The following is an 18,465-nucleotide window of genomic DNA, read 5'->3' as shown; positions in this document are numbered from 1 at the left end:
AGTGGACTTCAGCTTGGTCAGGCAATGGGTCAGCAGTAATCACTGGGGAAACAAGAAAGAAAAAAAAAGTTGGTCCTCAAATCAATCTCCTTGAAGCACTAGAATGGCCCATTGTGATTGCACAAGAAGATGGGCAGATACAGTGGGAAGCCAGATTGGCTGAAGAGGAAAGTTCTAGTTAAGCTCAGACATAGAAAGGGGGTAACCAGGAATCTGGCAGCAGCACTCAGGCATTCAAGAGCCAAATTAGGAAAGCCACACAGCTGGGGTCAAAACCACCAAGGAACACAGAGGACAAGAAGATCTTCCACAGATAAGCAGCCCTGAAAGAAAGGTGAATAAAAATGTAAACTTGCTGCTACATAGTACAGGCAAGATGCAAGGGATGTAGTGACAAATTGCATAGAAAAGACTGGAGTACTTATTAGAAAAGTACTGGAGTACTTGTTTGCCTTGTTTTTTACTGCCAAGGTCAGGTCTCTGAGCCTAGTAGAAAAATTGTGGGGATTGAGGCACTAGCTATCCTACAAGAAGATTAAATTAGGAATAATTTAAGTATTTCTGGACATAAGCAAGATGCTCAACCTCCATAGAGGTTGAGACAGCTGATGTGTTTGTGAGGCTCCCCTTTGTCATCTTTGAAAGGCTGTAACAACTGAGGGAACTCCCTGGTTGCTGGTAAAAGACAATATTTTTTTTTAAATCAAGAAGGAAGGTCTACAGCATGGTCAGCTTCTGGGAAAATGAAGGAACAAGTCCTCCACATTTTAGACACATGAAGGACAGAATGATGACTGGAATCAGCCAGAAGAGATTTATCAAAGTTAAATCATCCTTGACCAACCTGATTGCCTTCTATGATGAAATGGCTGGCTCTGTGGATGAAAAGAGAGTAACAGATGTACCTTATCTGAAGCAAGACTTTCAACACAGTCTTTTATAGTGCACTGGCAGCTAAACTGAGCAGATGTGGACTGGATGAGTAGACTGCAAGGGTAGTGAAAAACTGGCTGGACTGCCAGGATCAGAGAGCAGCGGTTAATAATTAAATGTTTATTGGGTTTTTATGGCAAGGTTTTGGTAGCAGAGGGGCTACAGTTTCTTCTATGGGAAGGTGCTGTAAACTTCCCCCATGTCCTACAGAGCCAACACCAGCCAGCTCCAAGATGAACCCACTGCTGGCCAAGATCAAGCCTATCAGCAATGGTGATAACAGATTTAAGAAGGGAAAAAAACACTGCAGAAACAGCAGCAGAGAGAATATGTGAGAGCAGCAGCCCTGCAGACACCGAGGTCAGTGCAGAAGGAGGGGGAGGAGGTGCTCCAGGTGCCAGAGCAGATTCCCCCACAGCCCGTGGTGCCGACCATGGTGAGACAGAATGTCCCCCTGCAGCCCATGGAGGTCCATGGTGGAGCAGATACGCCCACCTGCAGCCCCTGGAGGAGCCTATGCCAGAAGGATGCCCAAAGGAGATTGTGGCCTGTGGTAAGCCTCCATTGGAGCAGGTTTCTGACAGGACCTGTGGTCCCATGGAGAGGAGTCCATGCTGGAGCAGGTTTCTGACAGGACCTGTGGTCCCATGGAGAGGAGTCCATGCTGGAGCAGGTTTCTGACAGGACCTGTGGTCCCATGGAGAGGAGTCCATGCTGGAGCAGGAATGCTGGAGGACTTGTTACCCTGTAGCAGACCCATGCTGGAGCAACCTATTCCTGAAGGGCTGCACCCCATGGAAGGAACCCAGGCAGGAGCAGTTCATGGTAACTAGTGAGTGATCTCTCCCTGTCCTTGTGTTGACCCATGAGCTTTTCTTTACATTCTCCCCCTGTCCAGCTGAGGAGGGGAGTGACAGAGTGGCTTTGGTAGGAACCTGGCATCCAGCCACAGTCAACCCATCACAAAGCCACGAAACACGTTTATCATTGAACTGGACAAGGAGCTGGAACACACACTTGTTTGGGTTTTGGGTGATATAAACTAGGCAGGGTGGGGTGATTGATATGCTGGAGGGCTGAGCTGTTGTTCACAGCAATCTCAGCAAACAAGAGGATGCAAGAATCATGGAGTTCAAGAGAGGCAAATTCAAACTCCTTTGTAAGAAAGGAAATCAGGCATACACTGGGCTATGTTAGACACGTAGCCAGCAGCTCAAGGGAAGTGATTTCCAACTCAGCTCCCTCAGCACTGATGAGGCCACTGGTAATTATACTTCTCATGGAATAAGATAGACTTTAGGATTTTTACTTTTTTTCACCATCAACTTGAACACCCATTCTCTTATTTTACATGCATCTTATTCTTACTTTTTCCCTGAGAAATCAGTAATTTAATTGCTAACTCATATAAGAAATGTTCAAATACAACCAAGAGGAAAACCAGAAAAACTTTCATCCAATATTGATTTTAAATCTACAGAAAGGTCTTTGTAAATTTAAATCTCCAAAAGAGACGAGATTTATCAGTGGATAAACAAAGATATATCAGAGCTTTGAAACTGGAGTTATTGATACTTCAGTACTACAAAGTTATCGAAGTGAATTTGGAATCACTGAGAAAAATTCCTTCCCTGGGTAAAACTACTGAAGATCATCTGGTCATATTTAAAAAAAAACCTTTGTCTGCAATAGAGAAATCCAGTGTTTTATTACAAATCAGTACTATTTCTTTTCAGAAATCTAAGGAAAAAACTGGCCTACATCAGATGTAATAAGACATATATGTTTACTGAGAATAGAAAATTACTTTTCTGAAGTCTTGATGACTTGGATGGGTAGGGAAGATCTGGCTGTTGTCTCTGTGTCACACTTGGCACTGTGTTTATCCATGAACCTGTATGATATTTGGTACTTTATTGCAAGAGTAAGTCAGGCTTCATAATATATCAAACAGACCAGGTTGTAATGAGTCTAACTCAGATGCTTGCAACTACGCAGTGTAACACAGAAAAGGAATGAAGTCCTTATTCAAATGATTTTGATATAGAGCTGTACAGCAAGAAGTGTTCTTACCAAGGTATAAAAGATTACTTGACAACAAGCAGCTGTTAATTCTGGTTTAATTTCTGGGAGTTCCCAAGTGCTGGGTGACACATGGGTGCTTAGTGTCTTGTGCTGAGGGCTGGACTGCCCATGTCTCAGCAGTTGACATTTCAATTGTATTAACAAGGTAGGTTATTGGTGAAACCTCTTCTGCCTAAAAGTAAACAACCTAAAGGCTGTTCCATTTTCCAAATAGCACAGGATTATTGTACTATCTTCCTTCTACTTTTGTGTTACTTTCTGGCTGTGCTGTGATTCAGCACTAAGTTAGTACTGATCCTTGGTCATAAATGACTAAATTTATGTAGCAAACATAGACGGAGCCAAACCTGTCCCATACTGAGATAGTACTAACAAAGCCATTAATCTTTTTGTTAATTAGTATTCCCAAAAGAAAAACCAGATGTGTCAGGAATCATCATCCTACCACCTTTTGAATTCCCCTCTATGATAAGAGAGAATACTTGACAGAATAGGTATTACTTGGTTAACATGCGGAAGGGTAAAAATGTGAACAATGGGCTAAGTGAACTATGGGCTGTTGGCATTTTCAATATATTAAAAAAGAAAGCTTATGATCTGATCTATGTTCATAAGAAATCTCCACATGTACATACTGTGAAATTTTAAAAGGTGGTATTTCCCTTCCTCCTCACTAAGACCAAGATGTCTTCATGAATTTACAATGAAGTAGCAAAACCAAGAAATTTTGTTCAAGGTAAGTATTAAGTGGCAGACCTAGAACTAGGATTTCCTAATGTCCAGTCACTTGGTTTAGCAGTAAAAGATTTTTTGATAGTCTGAAATATGATTTAGGAATTTTAATTTTGAACTAAAATAGGAAATGGGGGTTGGAACTAGATTATTTTCAAGGTCCCTTTCCAGTGCAAATAATTCTGTGATTCTATGAAATCAGCAAAGTAAAAAAGAGTTAATAACTCTTAGGGAAAGCTAGGACAGTTGTCAGCATACCTCAGTTATTTAGACAAGAAAGAATTTAAAACCAGTCTAGAATATTTACAAATACATTTGCTGTTATAGAAGACAAATATTAGTAAGTGAGGAGAGTATGAAAGGAGAATTACATCCAGATAGGAGTGATATTTTTTTTTGCTTTCACAAACTTATAAATTAAAATTGTATCTGGAAAATATTAAGTGCCATCTTGTAATATTTCCGGGAAGTTGTCAGATGAATGAATCAGCTTTTCATGTAATTAATCAAATTAACTCTTCACTGGGAGTAGGCAACCATGAACTATTTAGCTAGATATAAATAGCAGCTTTATGAGTTTCATTTGACTCTAAGTCACTGTTGCATATTAAAAGGTGTACATTAATGATTCTCACAATCTGGTTTTGTTTACACACTCAAAAGACAATAGCTAGAAAATTAAAGTATGTTTTGCTTTCTACAGAAAACAGTTAGGGAACTGAAGGGAAAACAGCAATAGTGATTGCTGATCATTTGCTAATAAAACAACACTGGAACAGGTAAAGTTTCACATATCTGTGTGTTTTGTCAATGATTTAATGGAGTCTGGGTTTTACAGAAGTGGAGCCGGACTGAATAAATGGAATATTTTCTCAACCAGCCAAGGGTATTTTGTTATACATCCATTTATGTATAACTTACATGAGTATATACATTATATACTTACAAACTATTCTTACTTTGTGGTATGTTAGGTGACATAAAATATCAATTCTATAAAAGCACCTTTCCATGTCATCAAAGCAATGAATATCAGTAATCCCACTTCCAGCAAAATGAAGAGGGAAATAGTATTTCATGTTTTATTTCAGGTCACTTTACAGCAATCAAATGGTGGCATGATTTGCCTTTACCAGTATGTTCTAACTTTGTAGTTACTCCCACTTTGAGAAGGGATGCTGGCCTGGATTTCAGGGAAGAACTCCAGAGGTCCCTTCCAATGTAAATTATACACTGATTGTGCTTACAAATCTTCATCTGCACTACCATTACACAAAAACATAACTGCCCACAAATATGTAAACCATCTGTTCCATTTATCTTATTTTTATTAGAACTAATGCATCTTTAATTATAATCTTGTTCGTTACAAGCATCTTCACATTCCATGTGCACTCAATAACAGGTATTTGATTCAGCTGCCATTAGGCAATGACTCACTGTGTGTTGTCTGATGATGACATTTAAAATGAGGGAATACTGCTTGAGGATCTTTGGAATTGGAAATATGTTTGTTGAGCTCTTCCCCTTCCAATTTAGACCAGTCCACTGTGCCGAGTGACAGTGCAACTTAAAGCATTAGATAGCAATGTGGAAAACAGTATGTCAAAGAGGTAATTCTCTTTTTATTGTGCTTATTTTGACATTACATCCTAGCAGTTATTTTTAATATTAGATATGGATACTTTATTTATAGTCATAATAACAGCAAAGCTAGCATTCACTTCAGGTTTAGTTTATTTGTTCAGTAGTCACATTATGTCTCATGTGTTTATCTACAACCAACTTTGTCTCAGTAGCAGAGCCTCATTCAATTCACCTACAGAATTATTGTCTTCAAAATCTCACATGGACAACGTACCTTGCTGTATCTGGGGCTGGTAATTACACCAGCACAATGTTTAAATGGGAAGATAATTTAAGTAGCAAGTTTTCTCACTTTATAACTTGACTGAGTTCTATTCTTGTATCTAGATCCAGCAAAGGACTTGGGTGCTCGATGGAGTTCAGTTTTCAGCCTATGAAGTGGAATCCATATGCCTGAGTCAGGTGCCTATGTTCCTTATATTATACGCAAGAGAAACATGCAAAAGTAGATGTTTAATCTGCTTGGTAGTCACTGTAAGTAATCAACAGAATGGTGATTGCACAGTCCAGCAGGCCAACGTTGTGCTTCAAGAACTGCAGTAGTGGGGTTGAGGACAGACCTCAGCAGGTGAGCACAGGCAGCATCAAGGAGTCACATCCTAACAGGGTCACTGATAATAGCTTGCAGACTCCTCCCTGGCTGTGAGAAAATAAATGACCTGGCATTACCTTTCATGGTGCTGCTACGATGATCAATCAAACCCTTCAGCCTACACATCCTACCAAACCCACCCTTTTCTATAGGAGACCTCTGAGGAGTTCATAGGAAAAAAGGGCAAAGAGTAACCCTGTGGTTCTCCTTGATTTCCTGTAGGGATATCCCTATGTGCAAAGCTTTCTGAAAGCTTGCAAATCATGTACGGAGGAAAAATCTTTGTAAAAATCTTGTTCTTTTTTTTGTCTGTTCGGTCAGGGATTTCTGTTTGTTTTTCCAGTGGTGCTGGCGTCTCACAGCACCCTCCTGAGACTGCTTTCAGCAGACCTCTAACAGCATTAAGGGGGTTCCTTGCAGAAACACACAGAGAAGCCTTCAGTAAATGTGCAGTGCTTGTGGGTTGGATGTCTCTGTAATTGTGGGATCAGTTCTGTGCATGCCTCCTGCCATTCCAGGTTTGCAAGACAGTAATTTCCACCCCATCCACACTAGTTAAAACTGTTGTGAGTGCACAGAGAATACTTCTGGAGGAACCTCTCCTCTTCCACCTCATGCCCAACACATGCAAGGTGAGTGCAGCTGCCCATATTCAGGAGTGTGAAGGAACTGGTCACTTCGGAGCATAAAGCCCTTGCAATATCACAGGTGCTCTGTGCCTTCTTTCCCTGTCCTTGGGGCAGGCCATACCAAATACTAAGTTTTCTCCAGGTTTACAGCAGTTTACCTCCTTTTCAAATCCATGTGTCACAGAAAAATTGAGAGAAAAGGCAAGGAAAGCTTCCTTGGGTAGGTCCCAAATCACAGAAGTGCCATAGCTTAACTTTTTGCTTATAGAGCAGTAGCAAAACAGACAATTTTTTATTAGGCCTCATGTTTGGAATATTATGTTTTATCAAAAAGAGGTCATCATGATGATCTCATTTAAACTGGGAAAAAATTAAAATGAGCCTTTCAGACTTTTCTAATCTTTCAGACAACTGAAAAGATACTACAGTTCCACAAATCATACTGTTGGCTCAGCAACACGCAAACTTACTAAAATGCCAGTCTTTGGGTAAACCCCACCGAAAGTCTGTGATAACTGCAGCTAGTTCCCGAATTCCTGAAGACTCCCTGAGCAGCCGTGGCCACTGCGTGACACCTGGTGGCCAAAGGCAGCACGGCCAGAACGTGGCACTACTGAAACTGCCGCCCGTGCCTCCTCTAAACCCGCCCTGTACCAGCTCTCAGCAGATACCCGCTCTGAGATGTTCGCTCGCTGCTGTTGAACACTGTGCCAACAGCAAGTGGTATAAATGCATGTATTTTATGACTGGCTTTTCGCAAATATTAAAATGAATATTATATGTGTTGTGTTAGAAAGTAATGCTGTATTAATTCTCTTAAGTACTGTGTTAAATATAGTTTTAGGTTATAAAACTTGTTAAAATAGAAACGATGCTATGTGAGATACTTTTTTTAAAGAAAGGACTCGCAGACAGCAGCCACAGGACACTTAAATCTTTCAGAGAAAAAGAATTTATTGCCCTCTTATCAGAAGAAATTAACTTCTTCCCACCTAGAAGGTGCTGTTAGGATTTGGAGGAAGAAATTGACGATGACCAGAGAGAATCCTGTATTTGAATGGAATTTATGCATCATGTATGAAGTGTATGAATATGCAACAGCCTTATTAAGGGTTAATCCTTTGTTAATGTGTGTCCTCTTTTGGGCTCGTGCTGCCCAGAAAAAGGTACCCGGACATCCATAACTCTTTGTATTTGTTGTCTCATATTGTCCTAATTCAAATTGTCCAAATTATTATTATTCTAATTGTATTACTATTTTTATAATCATTTAATTACTATTAAACTTTTAAAAAATTTTAAAAACAAGTGATTGGCGTTTTTCACACCACGGAACAACCCAGCCTTGACAACTGCTAGTGTGTAGCACAACAGGATACACATCTTCCTTGGGAGTTATGATGTTCCCCGCCACCAGTGTTGATCTTCCCCTGCACTCCTGCAGCTGTAGGACGTTGAGATGGGGATTTGCAGAGTGACAGAATTGTGGCAGATGTTCTTTGAAGTGCACAGGTGGAATTCACTGTGGACTTGCACCTACTGAGCTGATAAAAACCAATCCAGAAGGATGCTTTGGTAGGCAAGAGGTGCCACTGGTGGCAACAGGTACTCCTCGTGTGACCATGGTATAAAATCACTGAAGTGTAGAATATGAAGGACTGGAAGGGATTTTAAATATTATCTAATCCAAATCTGCCCTGCCATGGGCAAGGACACCTCCCACTGGACAAGGCTGATCAAAGCCTTATCCAACCTGGCATTGAACACTGCCAGGCTGGGACACCCACAGCCTCCCTGAGCAACCTACTCTAGTGCCTCACTACCCTCACAGTAAGAGATTTCTTCCTAATACCTTAAATAAATTTCCCATTGTGGAATCACATATCCTCTAAACAGAGAGAAGCATAGTTCTCCCAAGAAAATCCTAGGAAGCTGTGTAAAAGCTGTCAGAAGCTTAGAAGAAAGAATTCAAACAATTATTAACTTTCTTTCTGTAACCATTGTTTATAGATATAATTCTCCAAAGTGTGCTATTCATAGTTCACCAATAGTATGAGAAATTTTCACTTTAAGATCAATCAAGTATCAGCTTATCAAATCAGACTATAAAAGTCACAACTTCTTCCTAAGAAACCGATTCTATTTCACCTTCTGATGACTAGAGTCACTCATTCCATCCCTGACTCAACAGCGTCACCCCATCTTTCAGTTCGTCCCCATTCCTCCTTGTCCTGTCGCCACAGTTCCTGACCCAGAGTGCCTTTCTGGTTTCCCTGTCGCCCTTTCAGATTCTGCAAGGTTGCCGTGAGCTCTCCACAGAACCTTCTCTTCTCCAGCCCCACCTTTCTCAGCTTGTCTTTGTAGGGGAGGGGCTCCAGTCCTCTTAGCAAATTTGTGGCCTCCTCTAGACTGGCTCCATCCACCACGGTGGGTAAAATTCTACCACAGTAAAAGTCACAGAATATTCTGGTTTTGAAGGGACCCATCGAGTCCCAACTCCTGGTCCTGCACAGAGACCCCATAAAGTCCCACCATGTGCCTGACAGCATTGTCCAAGCGCTCCTTGAACTCCGTGAGCCTCGGTGCTATGATTACTTCCTTGGGGAAGCAGAAAAAGAACAATCGGGTAAGAGAAAACAGAGATTAAGCGCTCAAAATCCTCCAACGCGCGGTCCAGCGGCTGAGCGGCCCCGCCGATGCCTCAGAAGGGGGCCCATGGCCGGGTCCGGTACGGCTGCGGCCCTGCGGCTCTGCGGCTCTCCGCCGCCAGCGCTGCCGCACCAACAGCGCTCTCGGAACGGCTGCGATACCGGCTCCGGGAGCGGCTGGGAAGCGGCTCTGGGAGCGGCTCCGGGAGCGGCTCCCGGCTCCAGCCCTCCCCCACGTCCCGGCCCCGCCCCTGGCCCCGCCCCGCCGCTTCCTGCTTCCGGCGCCGGCGGGGGCGGGCGCGCGGGCCGGGCGGAAGCCCCGCGGCGGGCGGCGCGTGCGCGGGGGCGTGGCGGCGGCGGGGGCGCGGCCGCCGCTCAGTTCCTGCCCCGCGCGCGGGCGGGCGGTGTCGCCGGTCGCGACTGAGGTAACGGCCCGGCCCGGCCCGCACGGCACGGCACGGCACGGCACGGCACGGCACGGCACGGCACGGCACGGCACGGCTGCCCGCTCGCCCGGGGCCGCTCCAGGCCCGGCCGCTGCCCGGGACAGCGCGCCTGGCGCGGCCGCCGCGGCGCTGCCTGGTCCGGCCCCGTGGGGCGGGAGCGCCGCTGATTCACCTCGGCCGGCTGCCGGCAGGGAGGGAGAGAGGGAGGGAGGTCGACAGACGGACCGACAGACAGACAGACAGATAGACAGACAGACAGACCCCGCGGGGCCTGTCCGGGCTGCGGAGGGCGCCGGGTCGCAGCGCGGCGCTCGGCGATGCTGGGGCCCGTCCTGCGGCCTCGGTGACCCTCGGGCCGGTGCCGCCCCCGGCGGAGAGCCCGGCTCGTTTCGGTGTCCGTGCGCGGCCCCGGGCTCTGCCCCCGCACCGCGGCCTCGCGGGGTTCCGGGAAGGGACCTTTGGCTCTGCGGCTGGGGCGTGATGCAGCTTTAGGAAATGCTCATTTATGTTTCACTCCTTATCCACCAGGCGTTTGTAGCTGGGAACTTAATTCATCCCGTTCTTTGTGCCAAGCGATGCATTTAATGCCTCTGTGACAGCGTTGGTCAGCCTGCAGGAACGTAGTTATGGGAGAACCTTTAGCAAGATGTGTTTTATTTGCAGTCGTCTTGACTTGTTTTCTCTGTGGGGGGAATGGGTTACATTTGTAGCTGAAGAAAGAAATTGATCTACATGTGCTTCACTGTCCCTTGGAAGAATGACAGATGACAAAGATGTACTTCGAGATGTGTGGTTTGGGCGAATACCGACCTGCTTCACTCTGTATCAGGATGAGATAACTGAAAGGGAAGCTGACCCCTACTATGTGAGTACGACAAAGATAGTCACAAATAGTCCAAGGCCATGGTTATGTTTGTTTCCTTCATTCTCTTCATGTGTACTACTACATATTGTGAAAAAAACCCACTTCTTTTCTTCTTATTCCTAGAAGCTCCTGAAAGTAAACATATAGCCATGCTGTGTGACTTCATCTTTCTTCACAGCAAGTTGTGTCACTAGTGAGAGAAACTTATCACAGGTCATTAAGATCATTGAAAAAATTCTTAAGAAGTCAGTGAGTGACTAAGTAAAGGAGGAGGCTGGATGTGAGTTTGTATGTTCTTGGATAATGAGCAGTTAAAGGGAGAGAACTTCTATTAATGCAGAAATAATTGTCAGACTTATGAAATCTCAATGTTTAAGGTTGGTCACCTGTGTAACACAAACTGCTAACAAACACTGGCTCTGTCGATGGCCTCTGCTCATTTTTTTTGCTTTAAAGTCCAGACTGCTGGACTTTAAAGAAATAAGAAAAGCAACTGTAATGGCTATAGAGAACACTGCCTGAAGAGGATTGCTGGCTGAATATAAAAAAGGGATGATGGATGTATTTGAGTTATAACATGGAAATGTCTTCTATAATGATGTATTTATTTATAGTGTTCTCATCAGTTTTCATTCTTTCAGCACCTAATAGACATGTAATTGAGAAAGAATGTTAGCTGATTTAGTGAAATGCAAATTTGAAATGTAACGAGTATATGGGAGGGAAATATTGAACTTTTAATTTTTATGGGATTCTGAAATTCTTAAGCCTTATCATATCCCATTCCACACTGGATGGATCTCTTTTTTCTGTGTTCAGTAACATCTTTGGGTCATCAGTTTCTCATTCGCATGTGTTGTTTTGAAACCTAATAAACGATTGGTGCTTTTTGTTCAGCAGTAATAGTGCTCATCTTTGTATATTTTAGTTTCATCACTGCTGAAAGATAAGCACTGCACTTCATAGTTATTGACCTATTGCCAAATACATCTAACCTAAAAGTCTGAGACTTTAAATTATACATATGAGTTAAAATATGTTTGCACACTTTGTGTAAGAGCTACTTGAAAGTTACGGGTTTAAGTTTAGAGCCTTAGAGCCTTGATCTGTTTAACATTGGCTTGGAAAGCATGAAACCATGTTATCCTTGTGGTGTGGCCAGCTTTCTAAGTCAAGGAAATGGTTTTAAGGTCATAGCATTTCTTTTATTTACTCCATTTAAAGTGTGCACAAAATTCTCAATGCTTAATTTTTTCTTTCTGCAAAATGTGGTTACTCAGGATGACAGTTCTAAAATTTTAGCTTCTTAATTTTTCAGTTCATGTTAGGGCTGATAATACAGCTTTGTGTCTTATGAGGGACCAAGGATTTATAATAGTATCAGGCAGAATAGCAATCAGGGTTTTAAGTCATGGTATAGTTCTGATAGTTTCAGAGTGTGTTTGCATTAATGTTTTTGTTCAGATTGGGAGTGTGTTTGAAATAAGTCTTCATCCTTCCCACTTCTGTGCCCAGGTTGGTATCACAGAGCAGTCAGCCCATGGGTTGAATTATATTCATGTGAAGTGTAAGGAGGAGATGGACTTCAGTTGCTAATGGACATTTGGTGTATGGGAGCAAACTTGAGCTAAATCAAAGTAAAATTGTGGGTAAAGTAGAAAAGCACAGGTAGTTAACATTTCCAGCCTTTGACATCAGCTCTTCAGCTTTACATGGCTCCTCTTGTTAGTATTGATACAACTTCTTTATTCCAGACTGCCTTTCATGAATGGAAAGACTGCATGGGAAGGGAACACTGGCATCATTAAGCTGAGAGAGGATAAAGGATTCTGCTCTGAGGAATTTGCTTTATGAAGATGAAGGATGACATAGACTTGGGGGGTGAGGAGTTAGAAAAACAACTCTGAGTCTGTGGGATGGATTTTGGTTTTTGTGAGTGGTGTGACAGGAGAGCCCTGTCTGTCAGATGGGTTAGTGCAGCACAGCAGTTGGAATTGTGTGTATCACCTTCTGGCACTGCACAGGGGTAGGACAAGTAATTTAAAATTAACTTGTCTGTCTTTTGGAAAGAGTGGGGACATAAAGACTGGGCAACTCCATTAAACATTGTCCTGTGTCTTAATGTAGTCATGTAGGGTAGGTTTCTGCAGTTATGCTGGAATGGATACATCAATTTTCTTTGGAGTGTTTCAGACAGATGGTTATGTTTTGAGTGGCAGCACATTTAGGAACAATTTGCTTGATCTACTTTGGTTGCTGATTTATCTTATTTTTCTCTCATCCTAAAATCGTTATGCATTTCATTTTAAAATTATATGATGTTTGCCTGTTGCTGCAAGCAACAGTTAGAAAGAAAAGGATGAAAGAAGTATACAGGAAGCAGAGACTCATTGGCGGAGACTTGCCAGATGTATAAAGAACAAAATTACAGCAGGATACAGTTTTAGAATGATGCTCTGCCCCAGTGACTAGTCTTTAACAGGACCACTCTTTAGCTTGCTTGGTGTCAAAAGTATTATTCTGTTAAGATATCTGTAGGAGAGAGCAACATGAAGCCATTTCAAGATAGGATGTTTTGTTTCATCTCCCTTGACATTTTAGTGATCAGACCAGTCCAGTTCTTGTTAAATCTATAATTTTTCTATTTTAGTGCTTTGTATGTAAAAATACTGCATGCTGTGCAAAAAAACCTGTGGATATACCTGGAGAGGCACTCTTTCCACAAAATTGTATTGCAGGCATTTACTTAGGCATTAGGAGTTCTTTGTTATTTATTTAACCTCCTGGTTAATAAGAAAACATTCCTGGTTATTGTGATTAAATACTGTAGCAATACATACTATTCAAAAGGAAGGTGTTGAGATTTGTGTAGTTTTTGGGCATAACATTTAGGAATGGCTGTTGGGATTTATTCTGCTTAGTGATGAATTTGGAGATTTACTTTTCTTAATTTAATGAAGGGAACCCATGATCTGGTATCTTTCAGTGGGTGGAGAACGGATATTAAAAGGGGTAAGAAGGTGAAAATGTGTTTAAAAAGGTGAAAATGTGTTTAAACTGCTCTTAAAGATCTCTTAACAGATTTAGTGTACTGGTAAATCTCTAAGATTAATAAAAGCTAGATAAATTAAAGCTAGAAAAGTGGTAGAATTGGATCCTTTCATTTATCCTATAGGGGCGTAACTATATCAAGGGAAGGGGATAACTATATCACGATAAAAGAATGGGGGGAGACCAAACAAAGAGTTCAGTAGGCTCTACAAATGCTCAGCATCTCTGAAAAGCAGGTAATTCCTGTTAATCTGATTAACTGTTGGGTTTTGTACACTTGTACAGTTTTTGTTGAAGCCTTTTGGGAGTGATGGCCAAGTTCTGTTAAATTCAGTTGAAAGCTGTTTGGTTATTGTCTGTGTTCTCTAATTTTGTTGAAGTAAAACTGGGTTGTTCTTTCACAATATAAACTGAAGCAGAGTATTTTATGGAGGAAATTATGCAATCTGAAGGGTTATGTGAAACACTGTTGCAATAAATAATGCTTTAATATATTTATCAATTCCAGCATGGCTGTACTACATGCAACATGCTGAAAATTGTCTTTTGTAAGAGTCCTAGTAAGTCTTCTCAAAGTACACCAGCATTAATTTAACTGTACATATCATGCAGAAATTATATGAAATTATTACCAAAAATATGTGGGATTGATTGGTATAGCCTGGACTGTATTGTCTCAAGAGCAATCAGTGAAGATATGTGGAATTAGGTAAATAAAGGATAAGCTTCTGTCATTAAAGTACAAACAATTCTTACTTGAATGTGTACATAACTTCGTTGAATTTATTGAGTTTGTTTGCCTTTTAAAAATGAAGGCTGTGTTTTGATTGCATTGCTCCTATGAAACATGGTAGAAATAATGTGATGATGATAATAAAAGCAGCAGTTGGAAAAAGAGAACCATATGGTACATGAAAAATGGAGTGTTAACTGACACGATCACTGTGACAGGGGTGAGACTTGGCCTTATGTAATTTTATAAAATTGTGAAATTTACCTGTGTCACAGATGTAACCTAATGCAGCATTATCAAAAAGACGAATCTGTTCTTCCAGATACTTGATGTACTCTCTATACTTCTTTATGAATTGGGTATTTACAAATTGTATTATCAGGGCCAAATTATTATCTGATTTATATATCAAAGTGTGGTCTAGTTATTGGAGAAATTCTGGAAGAATGTTACAGCAGCAACCAAGTTTTTTGTCAGGCAGAATATATCCTTACATGATTTAGGATGTCTGTACCACAGGCATTCACTGAGGCCTGGCATTATTCATATACTATAAAGAAAATACTTTCAGAAGCAGCACTGATTATGAGGAACACTGGAAAAGAAATGTTTCTCTAAACATGCAAACTATAATCTATATATACCTTAGGCCCATCTATTTTATTAATAATTATGAAGCAGAACTTTACAGGATGGATACTATTAATTTAAAATGTTTGGTCTAAAGCGAATTGATATTTTATAGGAAGGTTACTGAAAAGCATTGTTTGTTAATTCTTAGGGATTGATTTATCTCTAGTCCATGTGCCACACAGTCATCAGTCAATTCAGTGATTGGTACTGAGTGCTTAACCACTCCTGGGCATAAGGCTTTAAAAAAAGAGATGATAGGGAAGATGTTGCAAATAAAAATAGCACAACATTCTGATTTGGGTAGTATACACTTGAGACAAGAAGATAGTATATGATGAAGCTTGTTTCAACTAATAAAATATTTACAGTTTTCTTTCTGATTTTAGTTCCTGGGTGAAGGTTAAATAGTAGAAGAATAGCAGTCTTGACTAATAGGTTGAAATGGCAAACCCAGTGCAAAGAAAATGGAAATTGACAGCTATTGGAAGTACAAAACACTTGGAAACCAAGCCCTTAATATCTAGTTTTCATTGGCTTTATTTTATTTTTCCTTGTGTAGGAATTTTCATTTTGAATAATAGCTAATGCACATTCTCATTCTTTTCAATTAGAAGTTATAATCTCTTTTTATGTGTTCATATAAAAAGGTTTAAAACTTCATTATTTAAATACAGAAAATCAGAAATTGAAGTCCACTGTTCTGCCCCCACCCCACTGAAAGAATCAAGAACTTAATTTTTTACTTTTTTTGGTGTTAACATATTGGATACTACTATTCTGCATCTTCTGTGTACATCATTTTATAGCCTTCCATTGACCATTAAAAAGTAAACTGTTTCACCTTAAAAAGGGGAAGAAAAGAATGCTAACTGAATTTTGGTTATGAAAATGCATACTTGTTACAGATTTTTACTAGTTTAGTGTATTTTATTTACACTTAAACCTTCTATAATTTTTTTTCAGTTGCTTTTGCCAAGGATAAGCTACTTGACACTGGTAACAGACAAAGTGAAGAAGCACTTTCAGAAAGTTATGAGACAGGAGGAAGTTAGTGAAATATGGTTTGAATACGAAGGTACACCACTGAAATGGTGAGTTTATTGAACTTTATGCACTTTATCATGTAGAGAGTTCCCAGGTTTAGCACAGTGTCAGTAGTTTTCCTAAAGTAATCACTCCCTTGGGCTTCAAAGATAACAATAGAGGAGGAGGGTAAGAAATGCATGTTTTTGGGGAAAAACAAAAGGTTTAATGTTGAACATATTTTTTATTATTCCCCTTGAATTTTTATTGTATGCATCAGACAGAGGTGTTGTGCTGCCCTTACTGGTTTTGTTCTCATTGTTACCATAATTCAGAATGCTTGTGGGTTAGGCTTTACCATTGCTTGCTGTAGAATTACCAAATAAATCTTCCTTTAACATATTTCACCTTTCTAAAGATGTCTAATAACACAGATAGGAAGTAATAATTTTGGAGTCTGAATGCAAACAGCTTATATGCATCTTGGTAATAAAACATGAGTAGCCTTCACTGTTCACTGGTGTGATACGTGCTTGCGCTGTAAACATCTAATATTGATCTACAAGGGTTTGTTGAATTCAATTAGTTCAAGTTTACTGAACTAATTGCTGTTGATTCTGTTTTTATTTTGTCCTATAGTCTATTAAAATTATCTTTTTTGGGTTTTTAGTTTGTTGGGTTTTTTTGGTGAGAGGTTAGGGACTTGGACTGATATTGTTTCATTTAATTAATTTTCATAAATACTTTTCATCAGGTTTTCTACTTCTTTTGCTGTTAAGGAGTTTTAAAGAAAGCATTTTGAGAGTTGCAGTGTTTCCTAGTTTTATATAGACAGCATCAGCCATCTAGAAGGTATTTAGTATTTGGAATTATTAAGAGATTTTTATCTCTTTTTATTTCTTGTTTCATCATAGGAAATCAAACTAGTGATTTTTAAAATTTTACTGGACCTGGATTGTCCTGTGATTAGCATCACATCATGGAGTGCCTGTAGATTTGGTGAGGCAGTAGATCTTTTATAGTCTTTTGTTTCTTTGAGACCAACCTAATGTAAACCTTGACAATATGTAAAGAGAAACCCATAAAAACAATCTCTTTAAGCTTTTATTTTAACTGGCTGGCAAAACCATCTTTAGACATCTAAATAAATTATGTGGGATTTAACAAGAAATGGTGTCTTATGTGCCACAGTAATGTGAGTCATGGATACTACCTAAATAAACAGCAAGGTACCACATTTATCCCAGTGTGTTCATAATCCCAGGTAAATATTGGAAGAAAACTTGTTTTCACTGAAGTTGTAACAAGAAAGGAGAGAGAGGCTTTGTACTTCAACCACAAATAGATCCATATTTTCTGTAAGTTTTCAAATACCATGATATTTGAAGTAGAATAAAAAAAACCAAAACTGTACAATATAGGTATAGACTGAAGATGTAGCTGGTAATTCTAAGAAACTAAATAGTGTAATGATGATCTGCTAATTAAGGCTCTCATCTTCATCTTGCAGAAAAACAAAGCCTATTCTGCCAGGGACAGCTCCACTGATTTCAGTGGAACTGCTTTTCTAAGGAAAGTGCTATTTGTAAACCAGTATTTTAGGAGAATGGGTCTTCTCCAGAAGAAGCTTCAGCTCTTTATGGGATTACCAAACACCAGGAACCGAGAATTAGATTGAACTAGTAATTGGTAGAGAAAGAATAGGAGGCATTAATGTTTAGTCTTTTAAGCTATAACTTGTGCATTCAGAATCAAATAAAACTTGTTAATAGTATTGTTTATTCTAATTATTTACTTTGCACTGTGAGGTCTTATTGCTTCTAGTCTGCAGTTTCATACCTAGTTGGGATGGAGTCTATATCTGTTCAGATGCAGCTCTTCCATTTTCCAGTGAGATTTTGGAGGAAGTCTGAAACATAATTTCTACTTCAGGTTCTGCAGTGCTTGGGTCAAGTTCTTAGAGGAGAAGGAAGCCCTCCAGGCCTGGAGTTACATGGGTCTGGGTTCTTTGTCCTGCTGAGGGTGTTGGGACAGGGGAAGATGGATTCTTTACCTGCAGGAGGTGGGGGAGGGTCTCTGTCACCAAGGTAAGGTGTTTCAGGAAGAGATTGTCAGACTGTGCAGCATTAAAGACTACAGAAGGAAATGGATGAAACCTTAGACCCTCCTGCAGCTACAGGAGATTAAACCTGCAACCACAGTGAAGGAGGTGGAGTCAGAGACTGTGATTACTGGATTAGAAAACAGTCTCCTAGAATTTGGAAGAGCTGGAAGTTTGACTTCTTGCAACAGGAGGAATGTTCCTTCTGCACCTGCATTTCTCTAAGTACAGCATAGGTTCAGTGCTCTGCCTGCAGGTGAAGGACTGAAGGTGTTGTCCAGTAATGCATCTGATAGGGCTGAGCCTGAACTGTGTAGGGGCACCAGGAGGAAATGAAAAGTTAAGTC

At 40.6% G+C, this 18,465-nt stretch overlaps 1 protein-coding gene across 2 annotated transcripts in view; it reads left to right on the top strand.

Annotated features, from left to right (window-relative positions):
• Positions 1-9,629: 9,629 nt before the first annotated feature.
• The window catches only part of ATG5 (autophagy related 5), a 73,585-nt gene continuing 64,749 nt past the window's right edge, over positions 9,630-18,465 (top strand). The window contains exons 1-3 of one of the 2 annotated variants that reach the window (XM_059468227.1): positions 9,630-9,691; positions 10,423-10,577; positions 15,958-16,085. In XM_059468227.1, coding sequence (XP_059324210.1) covers positions 10,470-10,577; positions 15,958-16,085 — 236 coding nt within the window. In that variant the 5' untranslated portion in view covers positions 9,630-9,691; positions 10,423-10,469. Of the gene's footprint in view, positions 9,692-10,100; positions 10,578-15,957; positions 16,086-18,465 lie in introns of those variants that run through there. The other variant, XM_059468228.1, reaches the window with a different exon arrangement.

The sequence above is a fragment of the Ammospiza nelsoni genome, chromosome 3, assembly GCF_027579445.1.
Source record: "Ammospiza nelsoni isolate bAmmNel1 chromosome 3, bAmmNel1.pri, whole genome shotgun sequence".
In the NCBI taxonomy this organism is placed as follows: Eukaryota; Metazoa; Chordata; class Aves; order Passeriformes; family Passerellidae; genus Ammospiza; species Ammospiza nelsoni.
The sequence above is the reverse complement of the archived record's forward strand: the minus strand, read 5'-3'. Positions and strand labels throughout refer to the sequence as shown.